The 20,860-nt window shown below is 38.9% G+C and overlaps 1 protein-coding gene across 2 annotated transcripts in view; it reads left to right on the top strand.

Moving 5' to 3' along the window:
* The window catches only part of LOC121430776 (serine/threonine-protein kinase Sgk1-like), a 71,351-nt gene that overhangs the window by 30,463 nt on the left and 20,028 nt on the right, over positions 1-20,860 (top strand). For both annotated transcript variants that reach the window (XM_041628167.1, XM_041628168.1), the window contains exons 3-4: positions 10,614-10,697; positions 15,316-15,464. In XM_041628167.1, the coding sequence (XP_041484101.1) occupies positions 10,614-10,697; positions 15,316-15,464 (233 nt within the window). The remainder of the gene's footprint in view (positions 1-10,613; positions 10,698-15,315; positions 15,465-20,860) is intronic.

The raw sequence follows: 20,860 nt of genomic DNA on the forward strand, positions 1-20,860 counted from the left end.
GTTTTGCCTAGATAATAGTCCTGTGAAAATAATTAAATTTGCCCTGATAAAATGAATCTACATAGAATTTCTCATCCACTATACAACTTTACAAGTGGATGCATATATATGGAACAATACATTGCATGTATGTGTATTTCCAAGCATTGATTATAAAGGAACGTACAGCTTCTACATTTATGTATATTATTTCTGCTTCAAGTGCTTTAAAAATGCATGCAAATATGCTTTGGGATCTAAACAACATATTTGTAAAAAAAACACCATTAACCTTTTATAGTAGAATTCACGTTTTCGCTTCGAATGTATTCAGTAGAAAAGCATCAACCTCAGACTCTTTGATTTAATTTTGCGCGAGTTAATGCCATTAAATGTTCACTGTCCCATGCAAGAACATCCCCAAGGCCTCGCCTCTGTATCTCTGTCAACATGTGTAGAGAGAGAGGGGGAGAGAGGGAGGGGGGGGGGGGCTAGGGGGAGAGAGATGTAGAGAGAGAGAGAGAAGAGAGGTTGAAAGAGAAAGAATGGGTGTTGGAGGAAGGGAGATGGAAAGAGGTGGTGAGCAAGAGAGGAAGGAAAAAGGGAGTGCGATTGATTTTCAATCCCTTATTCTGAAGATCTCTTTGTTTCCTGAAGGCAGAAGTTCGCAGAACACACTTTTTATCAGGAGCAGGGGCTACTACACGTTGTCACATTGGATATGAGTTAGTTTTAACATTTCAGTTACTGTGGATTTCTGGTGCTCTTTTGAGCATTTCGTGTTGAATTTGCCCCGAGCCCTTATGTATTCCTTGCCCCAAATTATCTGAATCAGTTGGGGCACATTTTTCTAAGGAAACATTTGAAAAGCAAAAACAAAAGGAAAAAAGGTCTTCACTTTCAAAATTTCGAAAGGGGGAGCTCACTTCTGTTTTAACAGCATTTTTACATTCTTATTTAATTGTGCCTCTCAAAACGGGGGTGGGGCACGGTCCGGTTGTGCCCCCCTCCCCCTGGATCCACCAGTGATCTGAATACTTTACACCGTTAGGCCCTATGGTTTTGTAATGTAATTTGACTCTCTATCTCTCTTCTTTACCTTCTTTGCCTGTCTGTCTTTCTGTCTGTCTGTCTTTCTCCTCTCTCTCCCTGTCTCGAGTTCTCTCTCATCATCAGCTCTCCTTGTCTCCTTCCATGTCCCTCTCTCCAAAGTGTTTCCATCCTCACACGTCTTTTTTAAAACATCTCTCTAATTTCTTTACTATGCCTATATATTTTACATCCAATCCTTACCATCTCATTTTTCTTTTCGTTGCATTTAAACATCATTCCACATCCCATTGTCTTGTCTTGTTACTTGATATATGAGATATCAACTCCCCGGGGCAGTCATTCTCTTCATATATATTTGAATGAGATAATGACGTGCGTTTTGGTCCAGCCAGCGTGAAATCCATACCGTGGCGACGCACTCGTAGGCCGAGCAATTGCTGCTGAAAGGCCAAATCAAAAGACGGGAGAGTCTATAGACTATCGTTGGCTGTAAGCTATTTCTAAAGCGAGTGCATGCTCATTATTCAGTCCAATAAATGAAGAAAAAAAATCAAAAGCTAAACTTAAGCAAGGATTTGTGTTGAATTTAAGCAGCTGCTATTACCAACAATTATTGTTACTTTATGTTATGTAAATGTAGACAACGCATTGATATGAAATAATTATCCCAACCATGTAATGTGCATATATATACTACTACATTAAAAGTGTCAAATTAGATTTACACAAAATAACCATTAATTACCATTCAAAACTTAACACTGCCTTGTTATGTAGTTTATTGATGTTTTGAGATCTGTTGAAAAAAAGAAAAAATCTTCACAAAATGAAATCTTATGGGTGAGTACATATACATGTATGTAAATGGCTTTTTATTGTTATCTTCTTAAGATGTGAAAATAGTGTGAGGCTTTGGCTATGACCTGCAGACTCCTATGGAGTACCGAAGTGATGACATCACAATCAAATATTTTTGTATTTCAGCGTTTACCTTGGCAGGGCATGATGAAAAACACCCAACACCAAAATTTGGTGGTCCATGGGGGCCTATGTACATGTACATGTTTTTATGACCTCTAGAATTCACCCCATTGAAGTCAATATTATTGCCCTGGTTCTTTAAAATATCTAACCAGGCCAATAATCCTCTTTAATCAGAGCTGCTACATGTAGATGAATGTTGAGTCAGAGTATGTAGGTCCATGATCAACGGAATGATGATTCTACATGTATATTTTGGTATTAAAAAACACCACCAGGTTTTACATAAATTTTTTAAAGCAAACCATCTTTATGGCCCATATTGTTGGGTATAATTTTAGAAACTCTTGTCTAAAGTTGTGACTGAACTATGGATAGCTAATTGTGGCATTAACCTCTTCATAGCACAGCTCATTTGTCTCACATTATTCTTAACTGTTTGGGAAGGACAAATATTAAAGATAAATGTCTTCACCATTTAAAAAAAATTACATGTAGGAAATAGCACAGTGCATTAGAAACATGTACCATGTGAAGTTGTGAACAAATTTTGACACGTTTGGCTTTCCATAATTTTAGCGCAGAGTCAGACCACGGTTTATAAAGTTAAACCAGAGTTCAGAATACAAGCCTAGTGTTGTAATTATGTTTGTGTTCAATCACAAGATACTAGTAGCTCAAGAATACTGACCTGTTCCCCTGACATTGTCAACTTGTAAAACCCACATAGCACCTTGGTGTACAAGTGCGGTTGTTGCGGATCTGTCTAGTGCTTTCTCTCTTCTTGACCCCAGTTTATAGCTGATGTGTGGAGTCATGGAGACATGTTCACATCTACCCTGTCTGGAAAATTCCTGTAAATTTCAAGAACTTGATTCAGGCCTCAAAGGACTACATGTATATGATTTGGTGAAGGCTTGTTGTGTGAGCCTGATAAAGTCATCTACAGTTTATGTGCTTTCTCTCTTCTTGACCCCAGTTTATGTACATGTAGCCTTTCTGAAGGAAAGGCATTCAAAGTCCTATGACAAAGGGCCAGCATTCTTCTTGTATGGGCATGCACTTTACAATTTAATAACATAAATCTGCGCTCCATTTATCTCCATGTTCTTGTTATTGTGAAAATTAACACATATATTTGCAGCTATTTTTCTTTCTGAGATATTTCTCTACTTTGGCACTGGCAAAATGTATTATACCTGCAGGTTTGAAAACACCTACTTTGAGAGATTGCTAGAACACATCATATCTATGTAGACACAGCTGGATCCCTAAAGACAGCTCACCGTGCTCCAAGTACATGTACGTCATCTTTAGAGATGCTTAACTTCTAAATGTCCATCAAACGCAACCGCTCAGCTACAGTAGGTCAAACTGACCTCTTCTTCGTAGATGGTTTATACAGTAATCTTGTTATCTATGTGTGTTACTTCCATAAAGGAAACCTTAAAGCGGATTAATGAATAATTGAGAAACTCAACCTTGTATACATGTAGCTATACACAGTATGTAGAATTGTGTATGTTATCAAATGCATATAAGTGAAGTCAAAGACCTTCTTCACCATTGAAAATGCGAATGAAATCAAAACTAGCATAACTTGTACATATGGCAAATCACAATCACTGGAACCCCTTTCATGAATTCAATCTTATTACCCGGTACATGCAATTTGAATGCAGATGTACTACGTCTACTATGAAGACTACAACTACTACTGCTCCTACTTTTAGATATGATTTTTCCTGTTTTTTTATATGATTTTGCTATTTTCTTGGTAACTTTTCTGTACAATCCTATTATGGGAAATATGTTTTCCCTGTTTTGAGCAAATTCCAGAGTTGGGAGGTCTCCTTTTACCCTTTTTTTCTACTTCTACATGTACTCCTGATTGCTGAATTAATCCATCCTAACGTGTGTTTTTGTTGCCCTTAAGAATACTATTATTCTAGTTGCTAATAATGCTAGGAGGCCACCACCCCGGAGGGGGCACCCACATATATTGGTGGTACGGGGACGTGCCGCTTCGATGACCCCCTTTTCCAGACCCAATTTTCAGTTCTCTAGATACTCCGATTGACAAAAGTTCAGTTCAGAAGCCGCCCAGCCCCGCTCGCAAGACACCCGTTACGAGACATCTCAGTTCTCTGACCAGCCCTACCAAAATTTCCAGCGCAAGCACCACATGCGAGAGATGCACATATTATGTCTTCGCAACTCCCTACATAATAACTAGTAGCAGCTCTACGCATGGCGAGTGCATGCACAGCGCTATGGTGCAACGTATTTGCAGTGCCGCGATCCCGTTCCGTAGACCCTGTTTTTCACACCGCTCGGTATATATTGAGTTCGCAAGACCCTGTATTTTACCCTTTTTCGTCAGTTCCTTAGACCCCCAATTCAGAGTTTCCTGAGGCATGCTCCCATCAAAAAATAATTTGAGTGCAAACCCCCCCTGGGGCCACCACCAGTTGGTGCCAGTTCCACCTTTGAAAAGCGGCTGTGGTGCCTAGTGTCACCAAAAAGGTGCATAGTGGATCAAACTGCCTCCCAACTGGCACGTGGTGGCGCTAAACAGCGCTATTTTTTTTTTTGAAATTCTTGTCACGGCAATTATGATTTTTGGCGATGTTATGCTCCAGTTGGGACTCAGGAGGCAGTTTGATCTACTAGTGCACACCACTAGCCGCCACAGCCACGTTGCATTGGTGCCAACTGGTACCAACTGGTGATGGCCAAGTAGACTTCTAGCATAAGGAAGGTGATGATAAAACAAAGTTAAAAGGGTACTACAGGTACATGTACGTAGTTGCATCCCTGGAATCCACCTCGTAGGGACCCTTGGAGGATACGTGTTCTGTCATACACGTGACCAGCATACTGATGTGTCGATTCCTCCTCATTAGGAGGTGATCTACGCCCTGACAGTCTGTAAAGCCTTTACATTTAATTGCGGATCCACACATTTAAAAGGGGATTTAGGAGAGAATTAGAGATGTCAGAGTTTTGATAGCTTTTGAAATGATAGTATTGGTTTTTAAAAAGGGCAATTTCAATGGATTATTGTGGAGCTTTATTATGATAGAATAGAGTTTTATCAGAGAAATGACAGTATGTACATGTAGTCATAGGATGCTCAACATTTGTTTGTATATTGTTTTGGCTTGGCCAATATTCAAAGATCAGGTCAATGGGCAATAATATTTTTCTTTTAAATAGAAAGAAAATATATCAAACAAGCAAAATTATTTAAAAATACATTTCTTTTATAGAATGTTTTGCTTCATTTCACAAAACCATTTTATGAACAATATAGGTGGAATTAAAATGAAGAGTAGATGGTAAAAGATGGCATCATACACTCACAAATTCTGTTGTTTTCATGATGGAGAAATAAATGTTGAATATCCAATTTCATTTCTTGAAAAATCTTTTGATTATGATAAAGACAAGTTACATGTACATCCATGGATCATTTGAGCCATGTTTAAAAATGAGGGGGAAAATAGGAATTGATTCTAATACTGTAGGCCTACATGAATGTATGAACAGGTATGTAACATTTAATTGAATTTGATGAAAGAAAACATCAATGCATGAAAAAAATAGTTTAATATCCCTGCTGTTTTTTAATAACTCTAATTTCAATATTTGGGTATTAAAGTTGATAGTGATCAACAGAATTATCGGTTTTGAATTTGAGCTATAAAGGTTTCATGATTTCATAAAGATAAGTTTACATGTACCAGCTCTAGATATATAATATGGTGACTATTATTAACCTTCATTTTACTTTCTGTTACCTTTAAACAAGTTTATACTTACTACTAGCTGTAATATTATAGAGACGGTAGAGACCTTTCGTTTTCTGTGACGAGCCATGTGGACGTACGAGATTAAGGAATTTTGGGAGCGCTGCGCATGCGCGAAGTAATCTGTGACGAGCCTTCTCGTTCACTGCCCATATCTGTGACTCGTATTTGAGGGTTTTGACGTTCGGTGTCATAGTGCTCGAATGAGCGCTAGTTCGTACATGATGACGTCATCCAAGCTTAGCAAAAATGAATGAAGCCGCAGCAACATTCGAGTTTCATTGATTCAGCAGGGCTGGTAAACTGCAAATTACTGCTTGTTACCAGCTTTTCTGGACATTACATTTAGTGTGTCCTGTTTTCAGGCACTAAATGTACATGTACATGTCCGATAGGTAATTGATGTTCTATTTCCAAACAACTGTTTTTTCGGCTTTTTGCGCAAGAGTGCAAATGTTGCACCCACAGTCGCTCCACTGGTTCGTAGCGTGATGCTACGCCTGATTCTCCGGCCGAGCATCAGCCCATGGCCCGCTCGCTATCACGTTGGTATATGCTGTGGCTTGGTACGTACGGCTACGTCGACTTAATCAAAACAGTTTTCATCAATGTACGAACGTGATACTGAACGAGCGGTGTACACTTCCAGGGAACTAGGAATATGTTGCAGTCGCAGATAATCAAAAGCTTGTTAATAGGGATCTATCCATTACAGACTACACATCCCACTTGACTTCCAGACCAATATGTTACTTTTATGGTATGCAAGCTCTTGCTATCATCCACTTCCCCATAAATATTCAGAAGTACTCCTGACTGTCAAATGCTGTCAATACACCAGTTTATTAGACCATTTTTGCCTCCACGTTAGTTGGTACTATTTTTGTATGTGTATATAACCAGAAGATAGAGAGATAAATGGAAGAAGGACGTTAGACTGATTGAGAAATGTACATTGTACATGTACTGTATCTGTCTGCTGAGAAAATATATTGGAATTTACCTTACAACACCTTAACTTATATTGTATAATTCAATTGAAATTCATTTGCAAATATTAAAGCAATATTGACTGGCCTCGGGGCGATACGACATATATCGCCCAAACTAGATTTATATCGCCCGAGTCGTAGACGAGGGTGATATCAATTTAGTGAGGGCGATATATGTCCTTTCGCCCCCAGGCCAGTCAATATTGCTATTATTAACCAAATCAGACATCTAGAGCCAAATCGTTAAAATTTAGATATTTCAAATTTTTAGAATGAGAATCTAGTTTCTCATGTTGAGCAGACTGGGCTTCTGAACTTTACCATTGTGACGTAATTGAAATGACGCGTCCCTGGCCTAGGGACGCAGTATCCAGCGTTGTCTCAACTTCATTACCATTATGACGTATAGCACTGCGCGGTTCAAGGACGCGTACAAAACGCGTAGAATACCCGGATGTTAAAGCTGCCTTTTATTGCCCGCCACATTTCCACGCATTTTCTCATTCACTTTCTTGAGCGGGCAATAAATTGTGCCCGTGGATAAACAATTGGAATTTTATTGACCGGCCATTCGATCCCAGTGTTAAGCAGGCAATAATGTTTCAAAGTTGCCCTGCTCAGATGTCTGATACGGTTAATAATAAGCATTATTACAGACCCTCTGTTCTGTAAAAATTTAGAATAGAGCATTTTTGTTGAAAAATTGATGATGATGATGATGGAGGAAGAAATAAGAGAAAGAAAGGGGAGGTGACCTCTTGGAATTTAAAAGAGTCCAGGCTAAAAAGGGTGGATAGACCTGTGTCAATATATTTTTGTTCTAGAGTAATCATATTGAGTACTATCTAGTTTGGATTTCAATTAGGAAATTCTACTACTGAATCTACAAACAGATTTATACATAATAACTTATTTTTAATAATAATAATTCGTACATGATTCAGTAGGCAGGGGCAATTCCTCTGAACCTGAGATTCTCATGTGAACAGAGAGTCAGAAATGAGAAGAATTCTTGGAGGCAGGGAAATTCCCCTCCTATTGGATGACAGTGTGTTACAGTTTCAGAAAGAGAGGGTGATCAGTTGAGATAACAGTATTGGAGGAGGATTCTTAGATGGTAGGGAAATTCCCATCTTTTCTGATGATGGTGTGAACAGAGGGTTAGACTAGGTGGTTTCAGACCGCCTCGAAGTTTGCCAGTTCCAGGTATTCTCTGATCGGAAAATTTACCCCGATCAGAAAATACCAGGTATTTTGGTAATGTGAAAGCAAACTACGCGTAATTTCCCCGAAAGAAAATACCCGCTAAATAGTAGGTACTTGGCGAAATTACGAGAACTTTCGTGAGGATTTTTCCAAGGTCGCAGGTATTTTGGCGATGTGAAAGCAAATTACGGGAACTTTTAGCCCAGCGTGTCGTTGGGCGCGGCGGCGTGGGTGGCTGCTGGGCTAGTGATTTTGAATCTCGCGCCTTGCCTGCTTATCAGACCATACTGCGCATGCTCGTAACTTCGGGAACTTATCCCGAAGGATGTGTTTCGGGGCGGTGTGAATGCAGGAATAATTAACGGATATATTTTAGCCTTAAAAAGTTCTTGTAATTTAACGGGGATTCTTGTGATCGAGGCGGTTTGAAACCACCTAATGAGATGGGGACTGGTTTAGATTACACTATTGGAGGAGAATTCTTGGAGGGAGACAGTGAAATCCCCATCCTCTCAAATGATAGTGTGAATAAAATAGATACGTGTACATGTAGATATAAAAGGGGCAGGTTTGATAAATTGGAGGACAATTCTGGAGCCAGTGAATTTCCCATTCCTCTCAGATGGCCGTGTGAACAGAGTGTCAGAAAGAAATGGGGCAGGACTAATTGAGATTACATTCTTTGAGGAGAATTGTTGGAAGCATAGAAATTCCCCTCTCAGATGATAGTGTGAACAGAAGGCGGTGCTGCACCATTCCGAGTTTGCCCCATCTCGAGATTTTAGCCCGTCTTCGCGATTAATCTCAAGATTCAAGAAACCCTGTCTCCACCATCGCAAGAAGAGCGATTCCTGTTCGAGCGAGGCATCGATGAATTATAGTCTGTTGTCGTGAATAAATAATCCCGAATGCGTCTCCACCTACGAATTAGTGCAATAATTTGTAAAATAGCATGCTGTTTTACAAATAATCCAAAGTTGACTTGGGATTGCAATCTCGAGAGTAATCGTACAAACTAGCGCGAAATGGCGTCTCCATTGCAAATAATCTCTAGATTGTTCAGATCGGGATAATTTGCAGGATCAGAAAAAGCGCGCTAATTTGAAAACTTGGGATGGTGCAGACGGCCCTAACGAGTCAGGAAGAGGCCTACATGAGCACTATCGAGGAGAATTCTGGAGGCAAGGATATTCCCACCCTCTCAGATGATAGTGTTACTGTTAACAGATAGATAGAGAAAGGGACAGGTTAAAATACATGTGCCCTATTTTGAGGAGAACTCCGGAGGCATGGAAAATCCCCTCTTGGATGATAGTGTGAACAGATCCTGTAGATGGGGAAGAGAACAAGTTGGGATTCTGGAGGCAGATTTAGTCCCCTCCTCTTGAATGACAGTGTGAACAGAGTCAGAGAAAGAGATAGGACAGGTTGAGAGGATGATAAAAGCCAATATAATAAATGGCGAGATGTTATGTTCTGAGACAATCTGTCAAGATGAGAATCTGGGGATTTATGACTTGATGAGGGAATTTGAAAACAACTATTGTTTGTTTGGGGAAAGTGGATTGAGGAAGCAGTTTGGGTTCATGTCTTGAACATGACATACAGTATGTGCATTTATGTGCCACTTTTTTTTACCCTAGAATCTTGATTTGAATCGCGATTCAAAAGATGATTATGCATAATTATGATTGTTGTATAGTCAAAAGTAAAAGTAATCATGTTGGAATCACAAACCTGAAACATGGAAAAGGGGTGTTTGAAAAAGACGTTTCTGCAGAATCATGTTAAAAAATATTGAATGAAATTAAAGGGAACGGTGATTTGAATCAAGATTCTATAACCTCATTGTGTCGGCCTAATTCTGTGTCTGCCATTGGTATTCTTCGCTTTCGCTTCACACAGTAGCCGTGCACGTGTATTTGAAATCGATGTTGTGTGTCATTTTTGTTTTAACCCAATTTGAAGTTGATCTATAAAATTCCTGGTACAAACTGCACGTTTGTTTTATAGGCCTGATCAAGTGAGGGAGAATTGGCATTGGAGAGAGGGTCGACTAAACCCTGATTCTGCAGGAGCCCGTTGCAGAAAGAGTTGCAATCAAACGCAACTCTAAAAATCACGCACAACTTGATTTTCAACCAGTCAACAGCGCGCATTTCTGACTTGCAATTGATTTTTTGACTTGCGTTTAAACGCAACTCTTTCTGCAGCAGAAAGAGTTGCGTTTAAAAACGTTGTGTTTAGAATCAAGATTCTGGCTAATAGGTGACATAAATGCAGCTAGTGTTTAGCATACCGGTATTATGAAATACAAAGAAATTTACTCATGTATCAATTTTCTTGAATTGGTATTTGCCACAACATTGTATAGGGTAACAAATAAAATACACTGAGGTAGATAATATACCCCCCCTTTCCCTAACTGCTATGGAATGCCCTTTTTCTGCTTAGATGTACAGGTAACAGTAGTTACGTGTTTATTGTACATATTGAATACCAAATTTAAGTAACCACTCCTAAATATTAATGGACGAAAATAAATGCTAATTTATATTTTGAATGTCTCATTTTCTTGTTGTTGACACAGGTGTACAAAGTGGTGGTGGTTGCTGCGGGCAAGACCTGGTTTATCTTCAGAAGATACAATGAATTCCACAAACTCTATGAAATAGTAAGTACCCGTCCCAGAAACGGTCTTCATTTTGAATCAACCAAGTTTGAATGGGATGTTGAATATGATGAGGACTTTGATCAGCTTTTATTCTTCAATCTGCATGTACACTCTAAACGACATACAAAGTTTGAAAGGATGGAAAAGGGCCGGGAGTGACAGTGTTATCACCTTTATTAAAAACTCTTTCACTCCTTGGCCCTTTTGAAGGGTGATTTACCCCTATCCACCCTTTCATTTTTCTAGAGTGTAGCAACAGGATTTTTTTATTGGTCTTAAATAATGAACCATCTATCAATAAATTTCAAACATGAAATTCTTAAATGGTGGATTTTGAATAGTCATTTTACAGATCTAAACCACAGCCATGAAAAAAAACTGATTGCACAAGATATCTCTTTTGTGATTCTATAACATCTAGTCTGCTTCAAGTTTGGACAGTGAACACTGGAACTTGACCTAGACTTCTTTGGTCAAATGCGCTGCATGATGCGCAGTGGGTGGGCTTGGAATGACGAAGAAAGTAACTTTGATGAAAAATCACTTGAATGCTTCTCTAGCATTAACCATAGACACAAGGGACATATGAACACGACTTTGTGCAATGGTGCAGAAAATATGAGCATTTTCCTGACATTCAAGAGATCATGCTCTGAAGAACATGAAGTCCTACTGTTTGGAAGTATTGAAGTTTTGAAGTGCAAATATTTTGCAAAATCTGTTGATGCTTCATTGTGAATCAATATTGCAGATAAGATGCACTATTCAAGGAGACTGGATGATGTACATTACAAGTTCATGTATTATTTTCAAACATGACAGTAGAATAATTATGTACATGAGGAAATGTAGGCTACATTCATGTTTATAAGAATCAGGGGATATGGGGATATTGGGGGTCAAATGAACCTGTGAAGTACAATAATAATAATAATAGTCAGTTCTTGTATAGCGCATAACACATTATAAATAACGTCCCTATGCGCTTCCAAAAGACTTGGATATTACCCCGGCTTTAGCCCCGCAGCCTTTTACAGCGCGGTGGCATTTCAAGGAATAAATTCCTGCCAGGTACCCATTTACCTCACCTGGGTTAAGTGCAGCACAATGTGGATACATTAGGTGGTTTCAAACCGCCTCGATCACAAGAATCCCTGTTAAATTACGAGAACATTTTTAGGCTAAAAAATACCCATTAATCATTCCTGCATTCACATCGCCCCGAAGCATACCCTTCGGGGTAAGTTCCTGAAGTTATGAGCATGCGCAGTATGGTCTGATAAGCAGGCAAGGCGCGAGATTCAAAATCACTAGCCCAGCAGCCACCCACAGCTCCCGTGCTCAACAACGCCCAACGACACACTGGGCTAAAAGTTCCTGTAAATTGCTTTCACATCGCCAAAATACCTGCGACCTTGGAAAAATCCCCGCAAAAGTTCTCGTAATTTCGCCAAGTACCTACTATTTAGCAGGTATTTTCTTTCGGGGAAATTACGCGTAGTTTGCTTTCAGATTACCAAAATACCTGGTATTTTCTGATCAGGGTAAATTTCCCTATCAGAGAATACCTGGAACTGACGAATTTCGAGGCGGTCTGAAACCACCTAGTGGTACATTTGGTACACTTTTCACCAAGTGCAATTTATGAAAGCAAATTTTGTCCCAAGAATAGTGCTCTTCAGATAATCTGCAGTTGTCTGAAAGGTTCAATCGTGTGCACACCCCCTCAACCTTTGGTCTAAGAAAACAAATGAAGAAACTTTACCCTAAATCTTTGACCTCAATAGGCATTATTTATAGCAAGCTTATTGTGTAACACACTTAATGTGAACTTTGAAACTAACTGTATTGGGTTTAAAAAAAGAATTCTGGATTAAAAGTAAATACAACACCACTGATCTGTATGCTGTTTTTTCCTTCCAGATTCAATGTAATCTTGTCAATAATTAGAAAAAAAACATGTGAGACATTTTACTTTTGGAACCGTTTAACACCGAAAGCATATTATGTCGAGAGAGAGAGAGAGAGAATTAATAAAATTTTACAAAGCTGTGAGCCTTGAATTAAAAGCAGATCTGATCATTCAAAATGTTCTGTTAATTTCAGTGTAGGCTATGCATGATGACATTGATGATGAAATATTTTCTGACCCATCCATGTAAAAGCATATACCCATCAATCCAACAGCAGTGGTCAGTGATCACCTTTTAATAAACATTTGTTTTTTAGGATTTCAAAATGTAAAATGGACAAAATTCACTATTTTGTATATAATTTTTTTAAAGGGCTACAGACGGCCATGAAAATGGATTGAAATAGGTACAAAACATCATGCTGCCCACTGTGACCAAACACTTTGCAGCACCTAGCTAAATTTATACCTCTTTCCATCATGGTCAGGATTCTTTGATTCTAGCAGTCCGAAGATTATTTAGGCGGGCCAAAATTCAAGCCTTTCCCTCTGCTTGTATTTTGGCCAGCCAAAACCTCAATGCTGTCAAAATTGGACTGTCTGTCAAAAATTCTACGTTTCCCAAAAAGTTAAAACACCCCTAATTGTGAGATAGAAAACACCTCATTGCATATTTTTTTTTGCTTTTATGAACCAGCCGATATTAAAGTTAAAACTATTCGTCAAAGAGTAGGATGTTCACCTGGTATCCTATTTATTGTGTTTTAAAATTCACACATTAGAATGAAGACAGGCAAAATTTAATTTTAAAAAATCCTTGGACTTCTTTTTTAGGCTCACCAGCCAAAATTTACTACATTGTATATAAAGTTAACATTAGATCCTATGAAAATATCAGAGGATCTTTTTCAGATTTTCAGGGGTTATTGGGGACATTGCAGGCGCAAATTAATACAGAGATAGTCATTAAGTACTATACATAATTGAGCAGGTTACTGTATCTCAGTATTTTTTATGGATATTACCTAGAACTACTGTATTTGAAGCATTAAAAAATTATTCAAAATTTGTGCATGTTTTTGTGTCTTGCACAAGCATGGGTTATACTAATAATTGGCCAGTTCAGACGACCGTTGCCCAATTATGGTACTCGGTGAAAAACCTGAAATTTCCTGGAAAGAAAATCCCCAAAACCTCAAAACTTCTCCATGTCCACTTTTAATCTGTGAGCTATATTTAATGACGGTCTACTGGGAATTTCACAAGCCAATTTAAATCACTTCTCATATCATATTGCTTTGTCCATCTAAAATTAGACATTTGTAGTAGCTTAACTGGGATTTACAGAGGATGTGGCCTTATAATATCACATATATGTGCAAAGGACCATTTCTTTAGAATTTAGAATTATATTTAGTATTTTTAATAGTACTTCCAGGAAAAATGTATCCAGATATTATTGGAGGAAAGGTCAGGCAAAGTTTGAGCAAAATACTGATTCTTTTAAATCAACTTCTATCATTTCCCACATTTTGAATGGCAGACATGCGTACAAGTATAAAGTTTACATATATAGGGAACATCTTATACTACATTTGTGCAAAAGCTTTACAATGCATAATTATCCTATGATCTGTTGTCCTTTTTCATATTAAAATGAATGTCATTGTACTTTCCTTATTAGGCCTAGATATAGTCAGTTTCAATAGGCCCTACTTGCAAGTGATAATCTACATGTAAATTCAACAATTCAGAATTTCAAAAAAGTTGTTTTGTGTCTGCCTTATGTTACATCATGCACATGTGCCACCACATGTCTGCTAAATAAAGTTTTGTAGATCATGCTGGTACAATGAAAAAGGAAACATAAAAAGATATATTCCAAAGTTTACTCAAACTTCTTTAGGAACTAATAAATCAAGTGCTTCATAAGAAATGACAGCGGTCTATTGAGTACTTCAATTCATTTGTGAGTAAAGAATTGGTTCCTCTGCCATTTTATGGGTCTCCGCTGATTCAGCACGTTTTTGCCTTAAATCGGAGTGATCAAGCATTTATGGTCTATCTATAAAATACTTCGTTTTCTTTTCCAAATAAAGAGGTTTTAACCTGTCTGTATTTGCACATTATCATGATAAACCACAATTGTTGACAAATCAATAAAGTTTTTTCGTTGTTTGAGGCAAGTTAGAGTTTCTGAGTCTTGTTTTTGCTGTAAAAATTCCTTAAGATTTAATGATTTTATTTTGAAAGTTTTATTTTAATTCTATGTCTTCATGAATTTTATCTTTATCTGGTTTGAAGTCAAGTGGATTCTGTGTACAAAAAATAATTTACTTTGCATCATTTTTTTGCGTGTGATTGGCTATAAAATCTAGTGATTTGATGCACTAGAATAGAACGTAATCTTCAGTCCAGTCAAGGTGCCTTTATCCCCAAAAAAACCAACCAACTACATTTACAACATTTTAAAGTTTCATTCATAATGGAGCAAAATGTCTTATTCTAAATTATGGGAAAGACAGAAACAGAGAGTACATAAAGCCACCAAGGGTAGTATACATGTATGAAATATAGAACTGCATTATTCAATTAAATATCTTCTCTTTTTGTTCTTTCCTCTTTCCACTCTCACCCCTCCTCTTCCTCCTCTGAAATTTTTATTCCATATTTATTTCTCATCCCATTATTCTTTAAATTATACAGTTAAAGAAGAAATTCCCTGGTGCAGACCTCAAGCTACCGGGTAAGAAGCTCTTCGGGAACAACTTTGACCCAGAATTCATCCGGCAGAGAAGGGAAGGCCTCCATGACTTTATCCAGAAGATCATTAACAATCAACAGATTTTACAACAGTGAGTTAAATTCTATTCTTCTGTCAATCTGAATGTCAACCTACACTGTCTTCTTTCCATGTTCATGTACAAGAATTCCTCCCTTCCTCTCTCATTTTGCTCTCCTGGGTCCCGTAACACAAAGGTTATCGATTGATCGTGCGCTTGATTTTCATGATTAATTTTACAGGGACATTTTGATCAATGCAAACCAACTACGATGATTGCTATTAAAGATTTGTGTTACGGGCCCCTGGTTTGCTCATCTCATACATGTCTCTGATTATTCCATCTACCTGTATACCTCTCCCTCTGTCTCCTCTCCCTCTCTGTCTCCTCCTCTTCCTCTCCATCTCCTCCTCTTCCCCTCTGTCTCCTCTGTCTCCTCCTCTTCCTCTCTGTCTCCTCCTCTTCCCCTCTGTCTCCTCTGTCTCCTCCTCTTCCTCTCAGTCTCCTCTCTTCTCTCCTCTCTCTCCGTGCTCCCAGTGTTCCCTTTTATACAAACCTTCCCTGGCTCCTTTTTAATGCCCCCACCTCCATTTTCCCTCTTTTCACTTCCATCTCATCTCCACCTTCCGCCCCCTTCTTCCCCTTCTACTCTTGTGCCCCTCATCTCTACCTCACCCAATCTTCCCGTTCTCCCTCACCCAATCTTCCCGTTCTCCCTTCACCATCCCCTTCCCTCCCCTCTCCATGACTTACATTCCCTCTTCTTCCACTCAGTATCCCCCCCATCTCCTCTCCCGTTCCCCCACTGTTCTCCCTTTCCTCCCCTCTCATCTCCATGACTCTTACGCACCTACCCTTCCTCTTCTTATACCCCTCATCTCCACCTCTGCCATTCTCCCACTGTTCTCCCTTCATCATCCTCTCCCTCTCAATTCTTCTTCCCCACTGCTACCCCTGCCCTTCCTCTTATCACCTCTCCCTCCCCCCTCTCCTCCACCATCGTCCTCTTACCATTCATCTTCCCTTCCTCCTCACCCCTCCTTGTCCCTCATCCACTTCCTCATCTGTCACCCTGCCATCCGCTTCCCCTCCATCTTCACATCCCTTTTAGTCTCCATCTCCAGTCCTTCTCATTTTCCAATCTTCCATTTTTCTTACTCTTCTTTTCTGCCATTCTTCCTGCTATTCTCAACTAACTGTATGCTGGAGATCTCATTCAAAAACTGAAATGAGTATTAATCCTCTTCCTCCCTTTTATCCCACTCCCTTTATCTGCATCCCTGACACCTTTTCCCCTCCTGCTCCTCCTCCTCATCCTCATCAACCTCCTCTCTGACACCTCCTCCTTTCATCTCACATAATGTCATTATTTACATATCCAACAAACATGATCTCAGTCATTAGTATGCAGACTGGTGTTCCAAATTTTCCTGCTTCTGCCACCCCGACGTCTCCCTCCCTATCTCTCCCCGTTTAGGTGTGTTCCCCCTCACGCCTACACAACGCGCCCATTCTCAAACTCCCACACAATTTCAATTGAAAGTATGGCCCAGTGATGCAGTTTGTAAATATAGATATTGTGAAATTTGTATTTGATTAAAAGGAAGGTTCGGGGCAAGGTGACATTTGCTGAGCTTCAAGCTGTCTGCTTTCACCCCCCCCCCCATAACTTGTAGGTAACCTTTCATTTTCTTATCTCCATCTAACTTTATTAGGACTGAACATGTATGTTGTTTTAAGCTACAATTCTAATTAGGCCCGTTTCGGGTACACGTGTACACGTGTACACGCACGGTCAAGTCAGTGCACGTGTACTAAATTCCATCACCGTGTACACGGTAGCATCTGCATAACCAAGCTCACAGCCTCACATTAAATCTTACTTTAGTTCTCAGACACTGCACATGTTTTAATTACTAATATGTCAACATATTTCAATTAATCCAGAGTGAGTTCACTTCCAAAATCGCCAATTTAATCCACATTCTTTCTGGAGACTCACGTTTTTGTACCACGAAATCGGCACGAAATGGGTCTGCTCCGGTCTCGAAAGCGTTGCTCAATCACACTCAGAGTCAATTTGAGAATCACCAATTGCGATAGCGATCATCGCTACAACTTACGTGTTATACGCTCGCACACAAGCCTACAAACAAACGCTCTTCAAATTGGCAACATAATAATGAAAATTGATCGATAACTTCAGTTACACTTATTCTGCAGCGATCTGTGCATGCATGTACGGTACAGTATACAAAATGCGCATCCACCGAGTGTCGGCGATAGCTAGGGCCCTGCACTGATTTTCTTTTGCATTCTTTATTAATTTAATGCGCTGCTAAGCCGAGTAAACTTTTAATTTGCACCAATTTTTGTGGATTGATAATTCAAACTTCTCAGGTAAGCTTTGAAACCGTGACTAAGGCTATATAGACCCCTTTTTATGACATATTGATGCGGGTCCGTGTCTACATGAAAACAGAACTCGCTCTCACAGTGTTTACAACGTGTACACGTGTACACGACCGAAAAACACGCCGTGTACACGTGCATCAAAAATGGACTTTCAAAACGGGCCTAATTCTAATTACAGACTTATTTCTAACTTTAATCAAAGATACTGTACATTTAATCAGAACCAAACCTTCATATTTGGCCAGTCTTTCAAAAATTCGCAACAGTTTCTACAAAATCTGTCTAAAAAAAGAATTTATGAAGATTAATTTTGATAATCCTGGGGCAATCCATGAAAATGAAAGGAAAAAGAAAAAAAACTTTTAAACAAATTCTCATTATGGAACTGAGGGTCCATATTTTCTAGGTCAACCTTAAGTGGCTTTTACAATGTTTCAACTTTCTATGTTATTGTTGCCCCCTATCATTTAATTAGATGACATATTCACAGGCATATTGCCAAATAATCATTTAAGAAAATGCACGAGGCCATTCATATTATCACTCTCCTCTGATACCGTTTTCATACTGAAGGCGAAGTGGAGTTACTCCGGAATAACTCCGGATTGAGTTTATACGCTTGTACTGCGGACCGACTTTAAACCCCCTTTCATATTGGCAAGCACCGCAGCGGTGTATCTGCAGTAGTTGCCATGGTTTCCAAGCGAGTTTGAGCCATACGTGTGGCGAGATCACAGCGATAAGCGCATACCGCATTTCCGGTGCGGAGTAACTCCGTTTGTAACCCTCTTCTCGAAGTGGGTTGAGTACTCCGCTTTGAATCCGGATCGAACTAATCTCAGAATTTTCATATTGCCCTCCAAAGTGGAGTAACTCCTCCTGGACTCAGGACTAACTCCACTTCGGCTCTCACAATGAAAGGGGTATGAGACTCAACCATGTTCAGATATACAAAAAAATCATACGACACAGAATGGTATAGTTTTTAAATTATATTTGTATGCTGGGTCAAAACCATAGATATCGAAACTACATGTAGGGTCGAGGCAACATTTCATGATGTAACTCGATAATGAATCGCATTTGTACGTGTGTGTGAATCGGAAATATTATTGTGAGCACAATGAATATATGCTAAACTGGGTACATACGATGCATAACATGAGCTCACTCATTCTGAATGAGGGCCAATGGCGACCGTAACATTTGGAACAACTCATGTGTCTTCAGCAGCCTGTAACCTAGGATGCTTGTACACATGTATAGCATTATCATCCACCTCTATGCTCTTGTCAGGTCACGGAAAAGGAGGAAAGGGCCACGGAAAAGGTGGTGCCAAGCATAATCGCAAGGTTCTACGAGACAACATCTAGGGTATCACATTATTGCATAGCATTATCATCCAACGTCTCTAAATTTGCTTTCAAAGGAATCAAGGATAATAATAATAATAATAATGCACAGTTCTTGTATAGCGCATATCACAATTATGAATAATGTCTCTATGCACTTCCAAAGGACTTGGATATTATTACCCCAGCTGTAGATTGGCAGCCGTAATTACTAAGATTACAGCGTACATGCATTTCAAGGAATAAATTCCTGCCAGGAACCCATTCACCTCACCTGGGTTGAGTGCAGCACAATGTTGATAAATTTCTTGCCGAAGGAAATTACATGTACGACATGGCTGGGATTCAAACCCACGACCCTCTGTTTCAAAGTCTGGAGACTAATCCACTGGGCCACAACGTTCCACAATATTTTTTTCTTCAAGGAATAAATTCCTACCTGGGCAGGTGCCCAAATGCCTCACCAGGCTGGGGCGCAGCACAGTTTGGATCTTTTGCTGAGGGAAATTACGTCATGGCTAGGATTTGAACACACAAGTGTTCAGTGGAAATTTAATAAAGGTCAAGTCCACCCCAGAAAAACGGTTTGAATATTAAGAGAAAAATCAAACTAGCATTATTCTGGAAATTTCATCAAAATCGGATGTAAAATAAAGTTTTGACATTTTAAAGTGTTTCTTATTTTTCACAAAACGGTGATAAGCACAACTCAGTGACATGCAAATGAGATGGATGATGATGTCACTTTATACTCACTATTTATTTTTTTAATTATACAATATTTCATTTTTTACAAATATAACAATTAGAAACAACAATGAATAAATGATAATTCCAAGCGTTCAGGGAGTAATTCCACGTGTTCAGGGAGGAATTAAACGTTGTTTCACTTGACATGGAGGAGAAAATTAGAAAATTTCACATTTACATGTAGTATAATGAAATACAAAAGAAATAGTGGATGACATCATCAGTCTCCTCATTTGCATACCAACCAGGATATGCATATGACTTTTGTGAAATTAAGCAAAACTTTAAAATGTCATAACTCTCTCATTTTACTTCCAATTTTGATGAAAATTTAGTGTTATGTTTGTTGGATTTTCTCCTATTATTAAAATAAACTTGTTGTTGGGGTGGACTTGTCCTTTAAAAGGATGGTTCATCATTTTGGTCTGTGAGGCTTGATTTGTTTCATCAAGCATGTAGCAAAAACAAGTATGTCTTTTCTCAAAGGCCCAATCAATTTATAAATGAATTTTGAGTTGGCATAAAACTGCTTTTGAAAAGTGTATTAATGTTTATTTTCATGGACAGCAGCAGGTAGCCTACTTTCTTCTCTATACAGGGTGCCACACATACATGTACCCCTTTCACTGTGAACATCTTGACGATCCGAGGGTGATTCAGAGGTTATCCTTTTTACATTTCACTTTGCATTTTCACCTTGCAGGCTTAACATTTTACCATCTTCATGTAGATACAAGGTTGTGACCAGTATAACCAGATGAGACATATGCATTTCATGTCATAATTGTTGCTCACTAATTCTAGGCTTTAGGCTTTAATCTTGATTTACTTAGACTCGTACGTTTTGATAGGACTTTATATGATATGATATGTTTTGAAACTTTAAGAAGTTTAAGTGCTATATCTTATACCCCTTTCATAAACGTATCCTCCAATTAGCCGCCTAAGAGT

Source organism: Lytechinus variegatus, chromosome 17 (genome assembly GCF_018143015.1).
Source record: "Lytechinus variegatus isolate NC3 chromosome 17, Lvar_3.0, whole genome shotgun sequence".
NCBI lineage: Eukaryota > Metazoa > Echinodermata > Echinoidea > Temnopleuroida > Toxopneustidae > Lytechinus > Lytechinus variegatus.